The sequence below is a fragment of the Manihot esculenta genome, chromosome 6, assembly GCF_001659605.2.
Source record: "Manihot esculenta cultivar AM560-2 chromosome 6, M.esculenta_v8, whole genome shotgun sequence".
In the NCBI taxonomy this organism is placed as follows: Eukaryota; Viridiplantae; Streptophyta; class Magnoliopsida; order Malpighiales; family Euphorbiaceae; genus Manihot; species Manihot esculenta.
In genome coordinates, this window is record NC_035166.2 from 27,074,380 (window position 1) to 27,090,898 (window position 16,519).

The 16,519-nt window shown below is 31.1% G+C and overlaps 3 protein-coding genes across 4 annotated transcripts; 2 read left to right on the forward strand and 1 right to left on the reverse strand.

Moving 5' to 3' along the window:
• Nucleotides 1–4,774: 4,774 nt before the first annotated feature.
• On the reverse strand, nt 4,775–6,058 carry LOC110617121 (ethylene-responsive transcription factor ERF027). Its single transcript, XM_021759730.2, has one exon. The coding sequence runs from the start codon at nt 5,884–5,886 to the stop codon at nt 5,194–5,196; it is 693 nt and encodes a 230-aa protein (XP_021615422.1). The 5' UTR covers nt 5,887–6,058; the 3' UTR covers nt 4,775–5,193.
• Nucleotides 6,059–7,341: 1,283 nt separating this feature from the next.
• Nucleotides 7,342–9,331, forward strand: LOC110616704 (traB domain-containing protein). 2 transcript variants are annotated; one of them, XM_021759165.2, is made up of 7 exons: nt 7,342–7,819; nt 7,954–8,069; nt 8,140–8,228; nt 8,337–8,411; nt 8,490–8,600; nt 8,689–8,784; nt 8,889–9,331. In XM_021759165.2, exons 1-7 carry the CDS (start codon nt 7,437–7,439, stop codon nt 9,153–9,155), a joined length of 1,137 nt encoding a protein of 378 aa, XP_021614857.1. In that variant the 5' UTR covers nt 7,342–7,436; the 3' UTR covers nt 9,156–9,331. The 2 variants fall into 2 exon arrangements, with proteins under 2 accessions (XP_021614857.1, XP_021614858.1); XM_021759166.2 differs by having other exon boundaries at nt 8,493–8,600.
• A 2,431-nt stretch (nt 9,332–11,762) lies between these two features.
• LOC110617960 (two-component response regulator ARR12) lies at nt 11,763–16,292 on the forward strand. The gene is made up of 9 exons (XM_021760954.1): nt 11,763–11,901; nt 12,287–12,439; nt 12,526–12,915; nt 14,024–14,100; nt 14,314–15,390; nt 15,495–15,653; nt 15,914–15,997; nt 16,072–16,155; nt 16,239–16,292. Exons 1-9 carry the CDS (start codon nt 11,763–11,765, stop codon nt 16,290–16,292), a joined length of 2,217 nt encoding a protein of 738 aa, XP_021616646.1.
• Nucleotides 16,293–16,519: the final 227 nt, after the last annotated feature.

Below are 16,519 nucleotides of genomic sequence, written 5' to 3' on the forward strand. Positions count from 1 at the left end.
TTTAATAGAAACAATACCATATCAACTAATTAAATTAAAAAAAAGTGAAGACTAATTTTTCCTCTTTTTTTAATTTCTAACCGCAATTTATTTTATTATTATCCCCAAATTTAATTTAATTTTATAAAAAGTTATTTAATTTTTTATTTAAAATTTAAACAATAACTTTCATCGCTAAAATCTCTAATTAAATATTTACATGATTTTTTTTATGTGGATTAAATTTATACATGAATGGTAATAAGAACCATTAATAATTTCAAAAAAGAGAAATTATTTGGAAAGTATATGCGATATGTAAATTTTTTAAATTTAATTTATGTAGAAAAAATATGATTAGACATCTAACTAAAAATTTTATTATTCATTTATTTCGAAATAAAATTAAATTTAATGATAGTAATAAAATAAATATTAAATTTTAATAGTTATGGGTAGAAAATTACCCCTGGCCGTAAACCTACAAGGCCACAACTTGAAGGAAAATGATTGATGGATTTTTGAGAGTGAGAAAATGGATTTTAATTTCATTGGTACGAGTCCCATCGTGTGATCCTATGCAAAAAGCACATCATATTAGTCAGATCTCGAAAGTTTCTTACGGCCGTAATCAGAACAGTAGTCGAACCAAGTGAAGTGAACCTATCCATTTGAAGCCTATGCGGCTGTAGAGTAGGTGGCTCTGCCGGTGGCTCCTTGTAATCTGAATCTTCATTATATAACTTAGTGAATAATCAATTGACCTAGTGGATCATCTCCCTTTTGGAAAGGAATAGGAATCGTTTCACTCTATCTATTTATTTATTTTTTTTGCAGTTAACCAACTTTTGAATAGCCTTTATGTCCATGCCCAATTCATTCTTAAAACTGAATTAACTATTTCCATATATTTTATGGAAATTTAATTATTGGGTTTTTATATATATTCCTATAGATTATTAGCAAAAAGATATTGGGAGATTTAGGCGAGTGGCAAAGTCAGATTTGCCTTTGATCTGGATTTCCATTCATTAGACCACAAATGGTGACTTCAATTTGACCATCATTAATAGCAATGTTAAAGGATTGAATATTTTTAAATATTTAATTCGATTGAAATTTAATAAGATAAATTTAAATAATTATAATTAAATTTAAAATATATTTAAATTTAAAAGAAAAATATGTATAATTAGTTCGAATTGAATTCAAATTTTATATATGGGATATTCACTTTCTAAATTAATTTATATAAATAATTAATTTAATATAAAAATATATATTTTATAATAATATTTATAATTTTTTAAATATATTTTTATTTAAAAATTAAAATTTAATATTTTTTAAAAATATTAAATTTTTAAAATAAAAATTATAAATAAATATTTTTAATATAAATTATTAATTAAAATATATAAAATTAAATGGTTGAGATTTTATTGGAATAATAATAATTGATATTTAAATAATTTAAATTAATTTTTAATTAATTTCAGAAAGAATTCAATTACTATTAATATAAATGAGTTCAGATTTAAATAGTTGAATTTTTAAATCTATCCGTTTACATCTATGTCCAGAGATGGTATTGGCTGCATGTCTATTCTTTCACGATCTCAGCCCATGATATTAAATCTAGGACGATGCCTCACTTGAGATGCGACTTTCATCTGTAGATTATTATGTACGATGAATATGTCGACTCATGAACATATTAACATCGATTAGACTAGAGAGCGTTGTTGGGTTCACAGTCTTATTAATTTTGTACGTCAACTCAGTCAGGCCAGTTGGACAGCAAATATCATTTTTGTTAACCATTCATGATTCAACCTAGGACGTCGGCCTCGTACGTGTTACTTCTACTGCTTTGTCCATTATCAAACACCCCACAAATTCAAAATTAGGTTTGTTATACTGTGTTATTTTAGAAAATTTACTACGACAATTTTCATTATTAGTTTGGATGACATCTGGGGTTTTATATTTATGATAATAACTTGGAAGAAAAAAAGTCGGTGATTCCTCTTTAGGTAATTTAAGCCTGCTTTGTTCACCTGTCAGAAAAAAGTAGAGCAATTTAGTCATCAAGCAATTGCGACTAATTTGACTGCCGACTGCCATCAGGTATTAATCTAACTTTTCAGGGATTAGTGTTTCTTTCCCTCTCTTTGGCATTCTTACATATGAATCTAATTATAAAAAATAAATTTTCTTCCAAGCAGGGGCGGAGGGAAGATACGGTAAGGGGCACGTGCCGTACCAGCGACGAAAAATACTTTAAAGGGTATGAAGGTGCCGCAGCAGCGCAGTCGGTGTCCTATCAAAGGGAAACTCCTGACTCTGCCACTGCTTTCAAATACTATTTTTTAATCTCAAAAACTATAATCATGGTTTCGAAAATGATTCTATCACTAAGCATAATGCTATAATACAACATTGTTAATTACCATCATTATTGTGCTTAATTACGTATTTAAAGTAATAATTATGCATTTCACTGTATTCAAATGCTCTAAACTTACAATCGTAATAAGCAAACGTCTCAAAAGAAACTTTATTTTAATAATTAAGACAATTAATTAATTATTTTAAAAAATTACGACCACATTAATGAAATGAATTTGAGTGATAAAATTTGAAATCTAGGCTTTTAGTACTATAATTGTAAGTTCAATTAATAAAATTTAAATTTTGTGAAAAATTTCATATAATTATTTGATATTAAATTATCTTTAATAATATTTCACTCGGGATTATTTCTTAATTTCATATGATATTAATAATTTGATTATTTTTATTTTTAAATGATAATAGATAAATATAACACTTGTAAACAGTTCTATTAAAATCAATAAATATAGATCTGCCTACTATTTACGTTATAATAACTGAAATCTTTTAAAAAATATGCTAATGGAGGAGGATCTCTTAGAGATAAAATGATATAAAACTAGAAAGAACTAAAAATTGAATCATTCGTGTATAATCTTATATAACCTTGAATGTTATTGTGGGAATTATTCTCATATCGATTCAAAATATTTTAAACCTGAATATATATTAGCTAAACTATAAACTATTAAACAATTTGTGTTAATCATTTTGAGCTATTAAAAAATAACTTCAAAAATTATTTGAATTAAATTAAATCGAACTGATACAGTTATCATATAATACAAAATAAAAGTTTCTAAAATATAAAATAGCATATAAATTATTATACTTGCATATATCCACCATTTTAGCTTCCAATAATTATTCCAACAATTACATATATATTTTAATTTATGAACCGCATTATTGCAGATTATTGGAAATTTTCAACCTTTTTACTTCCAATTGCCTGCCATAATAATGCAAATTCATCTCCTATTTTGCGAAATTATGAGTACATGCGAGTGCAGAATTTGATGGTCAAGATTAGAAATTAGAAATTACAGTTTGTCCTCACTAATTTTACGGCCCGTTTTCTGAAAATATTTTAAGATGGTCATATATAACCCAATCCTTTTATACAATAATTACAAGTAATATCTAATTTGGCATTTGTTGAGCTGAGAAAAAGCGAGATGTGAGATAGTGAGCTTAAAAAGTCATTCAATTTGTTGAGGCAAAACGTGTGCACAAATACTTGTTTAGATTCGGTTCATCAAGAATTAAAACACGTGAAAATATATATAGAATTTAATTTAATATATTTTGAGTTGATGTAAATCCAACCCACTTAAAAATATTTTAACTTTTTGAGATATATTTAACGAGGTATGGATGATTACTAATGTAGTTAAATAGGGCCAGAATTTGAGGATCTGGGTAAAGGCAACACCTAGAAAAAACAGAAGGGATTAGAAGGCCAGAAGGGAGCTCCCCACTATTGACACTCCGATGATTAAGTATCCTTAGTTTTGTCAGTTGAAAGCCAGCAGTAATTATATGAATCATTAATGGTAGATATTTAACTATAGCCAGCTAAATGGACTTACCAGCTTGCAGCTATCAGATTCATCACTGTAATTGGGGCTAAACCACATGTTGAATATACATTTATGTAACGATAAGGCATTCATCATGGTCAGATAAGCTATATATCAACAAGGCAATCAGTCTTTGCTTTATCAGAATTCGATGAATCATATTGAACCAGACGTACACTTTGAGTAGTCTCTTAAAGGATATGAACTTTACAAGGGCAGAACACAGAAACAAAGCAATCAGTTTTTGCTTACCTTTACTAAGTAATAGTTGAACATGGCAGAAATTTCGACCATAAATATCTTTTGCCAGAAACAACATCTTTTACTGTGGACAAGATGTGAGCGTGGGACTACACAAGGGCAAATTAATATGCGTCGAGGAAGCAATTCTTTCCCTCTATTATGGTAACCGTTGCATTGTTGCATTCTGGTGGAGCAGCAGAAAGAATCAATACCAGTGTCTGCTTCAGACACAGAACACATACCAGCATTATGTGAAAACCTAAGAAGAAGAGAGATCTCAAGGACACAAGCTAGTTGTTACATCTAAAACATGTACTGATCCATCTCAATCCCAACCTGCAGCTACTGTGTGTTGTATTATTATCATTATTTTGATGGCAGTGATAATTGAACCACAGACATCAACATGTTTCTAACACTATATCAACATGTTTCTAGCACTATTTGCACCAGTGCCTGGTTTGCACAGCCTTCATGTGATTAGAAGCTAAAACGGCAAAATCCCATTGTCCAAAACTCCAAATCCAGAGCAGAGAAAAATCTAAAACACCAGTTGAAGAAATATAGATGTAGCATAAGATAAAATAGCCACGTTCATCAATAAATTTCTGACTCGAGGAAAAAAAAGGTGAAACAATTGTGGGGATGAGAGACAATCCGTACCATAAAATATCAGACTCGTCTCATCGAGATGGTACAGTAAAAATCTCTTCGAAGTCTTTTACCAAAATCAAACATGAAAGAGACGCATCCTCCCTATCCCCAGCCATGATAATGTAAATATAAAGCTAAATTAACAATAAGTAGCAGCAAAATCACCAACCAGTTTTTCAGCTACTTTCTATACGCTGATAGTGATCGATGCACACCCTTCAAAACTAGCTAGCTAGAATATAAGCAAAACCCAAGCTTTGAATAAGAACAGCTCCTAACATTAACCTTCAAATCACTCCATTTTCTTTTAAATCGTAGCTGGAGAAAAAGGATACATTTACTGGTAGGACCATAGGCCTTCTGCATCCGAATCTCCTGGCGAATCATCCGATGATTGTGTGTTTATCCTTGGCGGGCTCACCATCATTGCTCCTGCCATATCCACCAACAAATTTGGCAAGTTTAGAAACATGTCCTCGTCAATAAACTCTTGACTTGACTCAACGTAGCTTGAAATGCTAGACATGCCTTCAGCGGCAAGCCGACCCGCATCCTGATTTGACCCAGTTTCTATCTTCGGCTGCCTGGCAGCGGCTGCACTAGTTGCTGCGGCCTGTATGTCTCTAGCTGACGTTGAGGTTGGTATAGGGTAAGATAAAATAGATTCCGGGAAGTTCAAGGGCGTGTGGGGGCCTTTGAGAGCGAGAGCTGCGACATCATAGGCGGCGGCTGCCATTTCAGGAGTAGAGTACGTACCCAGCCATATACGTGTAGTTTTACGTGGCTCCCGGATCTCCGATACCCATTTACCGCTCCGGCTTCGAATTCCCTTATAACTCGGATGCCTTCCGTTAGCAGGATAACTGGAAGACCGACCCAGAGATCGAATGGGTCTAGGTGAAGGATTCGATGACGTGGAGCGCGGAGATTGGTCTTGTTGCAGCACAACAGGGTCAGCTGGTACTTGTATATTAGAGTAGGGCGGTGGCTGATGGTCTCGGGACGGCGCATTACCATAAGAATCGGCCATATTAAAAAAAAATATAGGCCAACAAGAAAAGAAAATAAAAGAAACCAAGGAAAAAAGATTATGTAACAAGTAAATGGATGATACGTAGTTTTGTTTCCTTTTCTTTATCTTTAACTTTTCTTTTTAAAATATCACAAATATAGAATGTGTACGAGTTTGTACACAAATGACAAGTTCATGGCCAGATGGAGAGCCTTATAAGGAGAAACTGAGTAATGGGCTAAAGCGTGGGAAATTCGCGGACTATTTAACAGCTCTTAATTTTTTGGGCTTTTGCATAACAATGGTTTGATGTGATTGGGTGGATGAAAGTTCATAGAGAGTGCCCACACGTATTAGAATCTAAACCTGATTAGCTGTTGCTTACCTGGTCTTCAAAATCCCTCCTCCTACTTACTTTTTTTTTTCTTTTCTGGACATTTATTTTTGCGGTTGGTTGTACTGAAAATTGCTTGCTATTGTTTTAAAAAAATTGGTCCAGTTTTAGTCAGAAGCTTTGATGATCGCTGGTCCTCTTTCTGTGTCTTCAGCTGGTTTGAGGGTTTTTCTATCACTGTCTGTCATCAACAGTATCCAATCAAGAACTGAGATCATTAACTTAGTTCACACCCCTGTTTTATTGAATCATTGAATCAATAAAAAGTGGAAGTTAGCCTATCCTTGTTAACGATAGTGAATCAAGCAGATCAATGATTATTTCATTCCTGCTGCTAATAATTATATATTATACTTCTCGTAACAGCATTTTCACTGTTTCATTTTCTAACCATTCTAATTAATTAGGGTTATATACCCGCAGCTATTAGTCAGCATTAAAAGGGAAAAAATAAGGCAGCTTTTATTGGCTTTTCACCAACTTACAGTACTTACTCCGTGGTCATGCCAGGAAATTAGGGTTTTGAATCAGCGGATGTTATTGAGGAAATATTTTTTTAAAATATATTATTTAAAATATTAAAAATCAAGTTAAAGTTAAATTTAATATGAATGTTTCGATTATAAATTTTCAAAATAATTAAATACTTATTTTTAACCACGTTAAAAGTTAATATATATCGGGGTTTAATCTTTAGCAGGTAATAAGCTTCAGGGTTTAGGTGGATGAGTATGGTACATCAAATTGTGCAAGATTGTCTCAAAAAGTTGAGGCAAATAGAGAAAGTGTTGGACCATTTTATGCCATGTTATTACTAATATATAAAAACAAAATTTATATGGTAGATTTTATTTATTTATTTACTATTATAATTATTAATACTAATACTACTTTCATTTTGCCAAAAGAAAAAAAAAAGTCATTCTCTTTATTATCTCTTTATTATATTTTTATTAATTTATTGTAAATATAGACGTGATAATGCATTTTCATCTTGGACTTTTTGCCTTTTGGTGTGTATTTTGTGGAAAATAGCAGAAAAAAAAAAATTAATTAAAATAGAGAGAGAGCCGTTGAAGCCTTGAAGATAGTTACCTTATCTAAACGCTGAGGACATAAACTCAAGATTCGATCCATCATACAAGCCCACCATAGCTTCCCCCTCTCTTATTCCATGGAGATTCTCCTGAAATCAACATTCCCCAGCTTCTCCAAGCACCCAAATATTCCAACAATCAAACCCACCAAACCCTTGAGGGTTTCGATCAAACCTCCGCCTCCAGACTTTGATTTCAGGTCGGAGATATTGCAAGAATCCAGAGCCTTAATTTCCGAATCCCATCCACAACTGCAAGACTTGGCTGATACAGGCAGCTTAGTACTGATTGAAAAGCGACTTTTTGGTCCAGTACCGGCGTGGAGGACCGAGTTTGTTGAACCGGAGGCCATCTGGTTACTTGGAACCACTCATATTTCCAGTGAATCCGCCGCAGAGGTGGAGCGTGTAGTCCAGGCTGTGAAGCCTGACAATGTGGTAGTTGAACTCTGTAGAAGCAGGCGAGTTTTCTTTTATTTATGTATGGTAGTTGAAATTTTCTTTTTCTGAATATTCAAGTCAATTGTATAAATTCATCTCTGAAATCCAAAAGGCTAGGAATCTTAAATTCACTTGTTGCAGAGTCCATTTACAGAGCTGGGATTATGTACATTAGTAATGAAGGTGAGATTGGAAAAGAATTAAAGTCAAGCATGTTCTCACTTAGTGGGACTGGCTTTTTTGGTGCTGTGGGACGCAGCATAAACCTGGGTAACAACTAATTCCTCTGTATTGTTTGTTTATGAGGGAAAGATTCTAATCGATTCATGAAAAACCACAGGGGGTCAAACAGCTCTAGCCTTGCGTTTGCTTTTGGCACTTTTCTCCTCTAAATTATCTTCTGATGTCAATCGCCCTTTGGGAGACGAGGTTGATTCATGAAATTTTCAATTTATGTTAATCATAAGAAAGAAATCTTGCAACTCAAGTTCTGAATTTTTCTGCTTGTTCTTCCTGTTTTTTTTAAAAAAAATGCAGTTTCGTGCTGCTCGAAAAGCGTCTGAAGAAGTTGGTGCTCAAATAGTTTTGGGGGATCGGCCAATTGAGATAACGGTAAGTAAAATTTGGGTTCATGAACCTGATAAAAAGAAAAGTTGTTCAAAATTTGCAAATGATCCTTGTCTGTTTTAGCAGCTTGAAAGGGCGTGGAAGGCTCTGAAGTGGAATGAGAAGCTTAATTTAGTAACATCAGTTGTTCGTGCAATCACTTCATCATCTGATACATCAAGAAACAATTTTAAGGTTATCTTCTTAACAATTTTTAGTGTAAATCAGTTACATTCTTCATACGTACTTGCTGAAGGAGAAACATGAGCAAGATTAATTGCAGGTATCAAGTACAGAAGATGGGACCTTTCAGCTATATGAGCAACTAAGTTTTACATATCCATCACTCCTGCAGCCTCTTCTACATGAACGAGACACTGTAAGTCTTGCTTTTACAGACATGGAGCCCAAAAAAAAAAAAAAGAAGAAGAAGAAAAGGAGAATTAACAAGCTAAAATTGTTTGCATTTGTTTGATTTTTCAGTACCTGGCATGGTCTCTGAAACGGAGCAAAGCCGTGAACAAGAGCAAGAGAGTAGTGGGGGTGATTGGAAAGGGACATATGAATGGGGTAATATATGCATTAGTTTCAGATCAGGGAAACTTGCGCTTTCGAGATCTCGTCGGAAACAGGCCTTCCGGTGACGGCTTTAATGGATTTGTTGATAGTCTTGTTAGGAGTTTGGTCAGAGACACTGTGATAGGCGTCCTGCTTTGGCAATTGTACGAGCAGATCAAAGGAGCTTTATAGTAATGACAATACTCTTTTATAGGTTTTTTATAAAAAAAAAAAAATTGTTATAGTTTTTCAAGGTTAATTTCATCGATTGTCATTCAATTTAGGGGTGACGCCCATTAATATCAGTATGTACTATAAAAATTATTTATAAACTATTTATAAATTAATTTCCTAACTTTTTTTTACCACCAATTTTATCATATTTGTATGCATAAATATTTAAAAGTCTAATTGAAAGTAGGGATTGCAACTTTGGAAGATTTTATTTAAGATGCTATCAAAATAAATAAGAGGAAGTTTTGTGGTTAATAATCAACGGTCAACACCTAGTTGGTCCAGAATTAGAAGTTTGTCCAAATTGGACACTTGTCCGTTGCTATAACTGGGGAATGTTGCCAATTTTTATACGTAGTTGTTTTCCATAAATGAAAGGATAAGCAGCACTTGATGACCAGAAAAATATTCAATTTTTATATATTTATACACGCACATCCCAGATTTTTTTTTTTAAATGCAGAATTGAATTTGTGGCTAACTACAGTTAGTGGTTTTATAAACCATGGGCTGGCGCAGAATCAGTTCCTTGCAAATTGGTTAACCGCTGAATTACGTATTTGTATTTTTCTAATATATGATTTGCTCAATTTCTAATTTATTTAAATTAATTTAAAATTCTTAATTTAATTTTAGTCTAACTCAAAAATCAAATTTTATGTGTAAAATTTATTACTTTAGCAGTTTAGCTTCACAATTAAGATACTTACTTTATTCTTAAATTACTTAATTAATTTGATTTATTCTAAAAATTAAGATTTTTTTCTTTTTTGTTTTTAATTTTTGAGTTAAATCAAATTTCAATTCAAATTTATAGACTAATTTAAATGAAAATAAAAATAAACTAAATTAATCTATATATGTTTTATGGCTTAATGATTTAGTTATCTCTACATTTATTGGAATAGTTATATTTAGACTTTTTTTTTATTCTATAAAATTCAGAGTAGGTTGTGAGTATTTAGTAGTTGATTTTAAAATTGAATTAAATTAAATAAATTAAAAATTAAAATTTTTTTATTTATAAAATTTGAATGGAATTGATTGTGAAATTAATTTACATTAAATTGATTTGATTTAATCAGTTCAATTTTTTATTTTTTATATTTTATTTTTAATATTCTAAAATTTAATTGAAACATTTTAATTTTAATAATAGTTTAATTTTTTTATGTTATTAAAAATAATATAATTTTATAACTAATCGGTTCGATTTAATTTTTTTTATTAAAATTAAATTGAATTGAAATAATTAAAATTTTTAAACTTAAAAATTAAATTAAAATATAAAAAATTAAACTAAATTTTTAGTTTTTAACTGAATAGTGGTCATCTCTATATATAAAAATAGATTTATTGTTAAATTTTAGAGGAAGTATTGAAAATAATAAATATTAATTTATTTTATATGATCTTATATAAAATAATTGAATTACTATATTTATTTTAAAATTATTAATAAATTTAATATTACAATTTAATCATATATATTCAAGTTTATATTTTTATATATTTTCGAGATGGAAAATCCTCCAAAATGCTTATACCAAAAAAAATGCTATCAAGTACAATTCTTTATTTCTACTTCCATACGATACGCTTCGATAAATGTATAATATGAAATTATAATAAAATTGACATAAAATTTATATTAATTTATATCATAAATTTATATAAATTCAATCAAGACATTAATCATATTATCAAAAGATTTGTAATGGGTAAATTGATATTTAGAAGTTTATTAAAAGATCAATGCCCTTGCAAAGATTTGTAAGAGCGAGCTAGGATGCTCCACATGACGCATGCTTTTATTTTATTTTAAAATCTAATAATTTTCTTATTTATTTTATTGTTAGATTTTTATTTATATGTTGTAATTAAGTTAATTTTTTTATATTAATTTTTTTGTTTGAAATAAAAGATTTATAAAAATTCATTTAATTTTTTTAAAAATAAATCATACCAAACAAAATATAAATATTTCCTCAAATAATACCCTCTATATACCACCAGAAATATATATATAGCTTTGGTTATAGAAAACTAGCAAATAAAATAAAATTACTGATATGTATTAATTTTAAAAATTTTCAGTCAAACTATATGCATGAATTGCATACCTTCTATAACAAAACTTTTTTAAATTTGCAAAAATTGTTGATCAATTCTAACAAAGAAAAAAAGAAAAAATTAAATGGAAGATATATTGTGAAATCTTTCACAGAATGAACTCTTACTAAAAAATCTCAATTTTAGTAAAATGCATTTATTGTTGATTTTATGCTGGATTTTTAACATTAATTAATTTGAAATTCATTGGGCGATCCAGAGCATAAATTAATTATTGAGGTTTTATATTTCATTTTAGAAATGTATAAGCAATGGCTAACTAAGATTGAGGGAGTGATTTTCAAACATTATATTTTTTAAATAAATTATTCAAAATTTATATTTTATAAATAGTGAAGTGACAAGGATAAGACATTGTTTGAAGCCCTTACTGTGAGGCTCCTTCAGCTATAAATTAAAATGTTGACTCTCAACTATGCCAATCTTGAAATTATGAGTAATGGGAGAGAAGCATCAACTCAATCTCTCAACAAAAACACTTGTCTTTTCAAAATCAAAATTTTGATTGTAGATGATGACTCTACATCTCTTGCTATTGTCTCTTCCATGCTTAAATCATGCAGTCTCCAAGGTATTATTTCGAGCTATTTTTTTTATTATATGATTTTCTTATTTAATCATAATTAATTTCCTGATTCAATTCTAGAGTGTTATGGTTTTTCATCCACAAAATTGAGATTTTCGAAACAAATGGTTGATTTGTCCAAGCCTTATATGATCATCTTAGTCTAACCCTAATTTCAATTTTGTGTTGAATCTGTAAATTCTCATTCTCTCTGCCTGAGAATTTATTTGTAAAATTATTTTATTGTGACTAATATGAATCTTAATCTTACATTGTTTAGATTATAACAGGGAATAATATTTTACACTCTAAAATAATTTTTTAAAAAAAGTTGACATCTCTAATAACTTGATTAAATGTGATTTTCTTAAAATGATGATAGGACTTTCAGTTGTTAGTATTAAGGATTCATTAGACGCTTTAGCAACTCTTCGAAGTGCAAATGGAGAATTTGACTTGCTCATCACTGATCTTCATATGCCTGGAATGAATGGATTGGAACTACAAAAGCATGTCAAACAAGAATTCAACATTCCTGTTATTAGTAAGTTCCCCCATTCATAGATTTATTTTTATTATTTCATAAACACATATTGTTTTAAATAATTTACATTATCGTCCTTGATTCAGTAATGTCAGCTGATGACAAAGAAAGTGCAATTTTGAAGAGTATAGAGAGTGGAGCTGCTTTCTATATAGTGAAACCAGTGAATCAAGATGATCTAAGAAACATTTGGCAGTATGCAATGGCTTCCAAGAAAGGCAAAGAGGTTGTTGTTTGTGAAAATGCCCAAGAGGAAACTTCATCGAATGAGAAACTTATTGTTTGTGAGGAAGCTGCTTCTTCTTCATCGGCGAACGAAGAGGGTAGCCAGAAAAAGAGAAGGGGGAGGAAAAGGGAAAGAGAGGAGGAACAGCAGGAAGAAGATGGTCCTGCTCCTGCCAAAAAGGCCAAGGTGGTTTGGACAAATACATTGCATAATCGATTCTTGCAGGCTGTAAGCCATATAGGCTTGGAAAGTAAGACAGATTTATTCGTTCAAATAAATTAATTATTTATCTATTAATGCTCAATTTTAGTTTAATTTCAAATTTTTATTTAAATTAATTCGAAATATTTATAAGATTCTTAATTGTTGGATTACCGCTTTTTAAAATAGGTGTTAAAATATGGGCACTAAGGTGTTAGAATTAGGTGTTATTTATGAGTTAGTAATAATTTTAAAAAGTTAAAATTTTTTTGATAAACAATTAAAAATTTCTAACAAAGCAATATATTTATGTAAAAAATAATAATTAGTTTTTCCATAGTCATAAATATTTGTAATTAAATTCATTAGTTTGAAATATGTAAATAAATAAATTTTATTTGTATTTTTTTTACCTGCTTTTATTTGTATTGTTGTTTAACAGTTTTAATTACTTAATTATAAAAAATTCAAAAAATACGTCTTCTTTGAAACTGAGATTTCATCTTTATTTCAGATATTTTTTCTATATCGTATCTCTATACACATTTACTTTTATTTAATATAGAAAATTTTAAATTCATTTTTAAAAAATTACTAACACTCTAATCACTTTATAAAAAATTTTCACCGTCTACAATTCTACTCCTTCAATTTTCGATCTTCAATTTTCGATCTTCATTTCAAAAAATAAAAATAAAAATTTCACCCTTTTATAATTATTATTACATTTATTAATTTTTCAAGTTTACTTCTTTATAATTAATTTTATGAAGAGATGAAAAAACAAAACTCTATTTTAACGTACTCTCTAAAAATGAAAATAATTATAAATGTCTACAATAATGATGAAGATTATATTTTTGTTTTTATTTTAATTTTTTAATAAAATAACTAGCTAAAATTCCTATAAAATAATGTATAAAAACATTATGATAAAATTTTAATAATTAAATACGGGTATATTGCTTTGCTGAAGTTTTTTTTAAAAATTATTTATCAGAATTTCTAACTTTTTAAAATTATTGCCTTTTTTTGACACCCATTATGGTGATCCAGTCGCTAAAAATCCCGAGTGCATATTCTAGCCATTTTCATTTAATTTACCATATCAAGTTGTGGGGGATTTCTTTTGAAGTGTTCAATTGATACTCGTGCAGAGGCTGTTCCAAAGAAAATTCTTGAATTCATGAACGTGCCAGGGCTAACCAGGGAAAATGTTGCTAGCCATTTACAGGTTTGAATCAAGTTTACGTGACACTGTAGGCAAACTTTAGTTCCGATGTCGCATTACGACTATATTTCCTTCATTTTATTTTATTAGGGTTCACAAAAGAATGGCTGTTTATAGTATATAAAATAAAATAATATACATGAAAATAAATAAGTTGAATTTTTTCGTTCTTTGGGAGAAAAATGGTGTCTTACATGTATGTCTATTAAATTGCAGAAATACAGGATGTTCCTGAAGAAGGTTGCAGAGAAGGGTTTTTCGACATCACGTAATTTGTCGGAAAAGGTCCTTAGGTCGTCTTTTGCCTATGGCCACGCCACCTCGATGCTCCAAAATTCCCGACAGGAACATTCATCGATTCTTAGACAACAGCCTTTCACGAGATCATCATTTCAACCTGGTTATGGAGCGAGTGTCCATGGTATTGGTAGCTCCAGCTTTGGCCTTTCTCGCTTTCATAACGAGGAAGCTTCAAGTAGCAACTCTGTAACTCAAATCTGCTATGGACAGTCCAGTTTATTTTGCAATCAAGCTAGTACCAGGCAACCAATGTTTGGCAGCCCATATCCTCTTCATCAGGCTAATCTCTCGACGTTTAACAATATTGGAATTAATCTGTCCTCAAATACAGCTACTTCATATGGTCTCACTAGCGCTACAAATCCAATGCAAATGAACCCGCAACAAAATCAATCAAATCTTCAGAACCATGCTAGCCCTTCTAAATTTGGCTTATTTAGATTTGGCTGCTCCAGCTATTCTTCAGGTACTTGCAGTATGGGAACAATTAATGGTTCCTATCCTCGTCTAAATCAGAACAGTACTTATGCTGGAATCCGATTGACTAGCGATGGCGAGCTCATTGGAAATGGACAAAAGCGATTCAACGGGAATGAGTTATTAAGTGGCTGTAATAATAGTGGTAATGGATTGGTCAACTGGACTCGGAATAACAATGGGAACAATGCACCGCCGAGGAATGGGGAATTTGGTTTTTCGGATGGTCAAGTGACCTGCTTTTCTTCTACTGGGTTTGGGAGTGAAAGCCAATGTTCACCAACATTATCTCCGGCTAATCCAGAGAACACTTCAGTGGTAACACCACTTTCTCAGCAAAATTTCATTACTGGTCTTGGGAATGCTCTCGGAGAAAATGACATTAATGCTCTCAATAACCTGATGAATAATGCCTCTAACTTGGGTAGCATTTCTGATAATAATCAGCATGAGGTTGGGGAAGGTGGTCTCGGAGAACTCCTTTTTGGGACAAGCTGTACAAATCCTTGCCAGGAAGTCTGCATTCTAATCTGAATTTTTTTTCTTTTATTATGTTTCTTCTGGTTTAAGTCATCAGTCATGGTTGTTTTTCTATTAATCCTTGATTTTAATATCCGTAGGAACGAAACGCGGAAGAGTTCTTGAATGTTAACCTACTTAGCAGCCAGTATCATGCTGAAGTGTGCTATCCTGTGAATGAGCTCTTAAATAAGGAATTTTCTAGCGCATGTACTATTGCAGACACAACTTCTTGGACTGAACAACAATCTTCTGTCCAGGCATGTCTATTAACCTTGTTCCATTTCTTGCTATAAATGGCCTCAGATTTTTCTTTTTCAACTTTTATACACTTTCCTGCACAAAGTTTATTATGTTGCTTTTAATTTTTGAATGTTGATATCGATGTTTTGTCTCATTTTTGAATGGTGCTGCCTAATTTTCACTACCATTGAAAGAACAAAGGGAATTTCTAGCCAGCAAGTCCTTTTTTTTTAGGGAATAGCCAATTATTCTAGTCCTCAATTGCCAATTTCTGCAGCCTCAACGCATGGAAGAAACAGTGAATCCCAACAATGTCGGCAATGTTAATCCAGCAGATGTCTATTATCCAGTCTTTGAGCAGGCAAGTTTACTGAATAACCACCACCTTTGTCCTTCTGAAACTGTATCTTGTTATATGTCTGAATATATATACAGCCACAGAGCAATAACGTGAAGGCTGTGAATAATTCTGAGCTGAATGGCGTGCATCTCGATGAAGCACCAATATCAGGAAACGAGGCATGTTTATATATCCAACTACACTGTTTTATAAAGGGATATTATAAAGTTATTATACTCTTGTGTTCATTGATTTTATGCAGGGATGGGGGGAGGATTTCTTGAACTTCCTGCTTGGAAATGACCCCTACTGGTGATGAGGGAATGGCAACCTGTCAAAGATGGATCTAAATCCAGTCATGTATAAACCTTAGTAGACTGGATTTAGATCTTATGGTGAAACTTATACTAATAATAATAAATAAATAATCAAATCGGCAAAACAATTTGATTTGGTTGTATGGTTCTTTGCTTCCTAAAAGACATGTTTTGCTTTTCATTGCTTGTAGTGTGTAACTATATGCTGGCTTGAGACGAAATTAAT

Coding starts and splice junctions, on each gene's coding strand:
- LOC110617121 (XM_021759730.2), bottom strand. CDS start 5,886: ATGGCCGATTCTTATGGTAATGCGCCGTCCCGAGACCATCAGCCACCG.
- LOC110616704 (XM_021759165.2), top strand. CDS start 7,437: ATGGAGATTCTCCTGAAATCAACATTCCCCAGCTTCTCCAAGCACCCA. Junction 7,820..7,953: donor GTTGAACTCTGTAGAAGCAG/GCGAGTTTTCTT, acceptor GTCCATTTACAG/AGCTGGGATTATGTACATTA. Junction 8,229..8,336: donor ATCGCCCTTTGGGAGACGAG/GTTGATTCATGA, acceptor AAAAAAATGCAG/TTTCGTGCTGCTCGAAAAGC.
- LOC110617960 (XM_021760954.1), top strand. CDS start 11,763: ATGAGTAATGGGAGAGAAGCATCAACTCAATCTCTCAACAAAAACACT. Junction 14,101..14,313: donor ATGTTGCTAGCCATTTACAG/GTTTGAATCAAG, acceptor ATTAAATTGCAG/AAATACAGGATGTTCCTGAA. Junction 15,998..16,071: donor ATTATCCAGTCTTTGAGCAG/GCAAGTTTACTG, acceptor ATATATATACAG/CCACAGAGCAATAACGTGAA.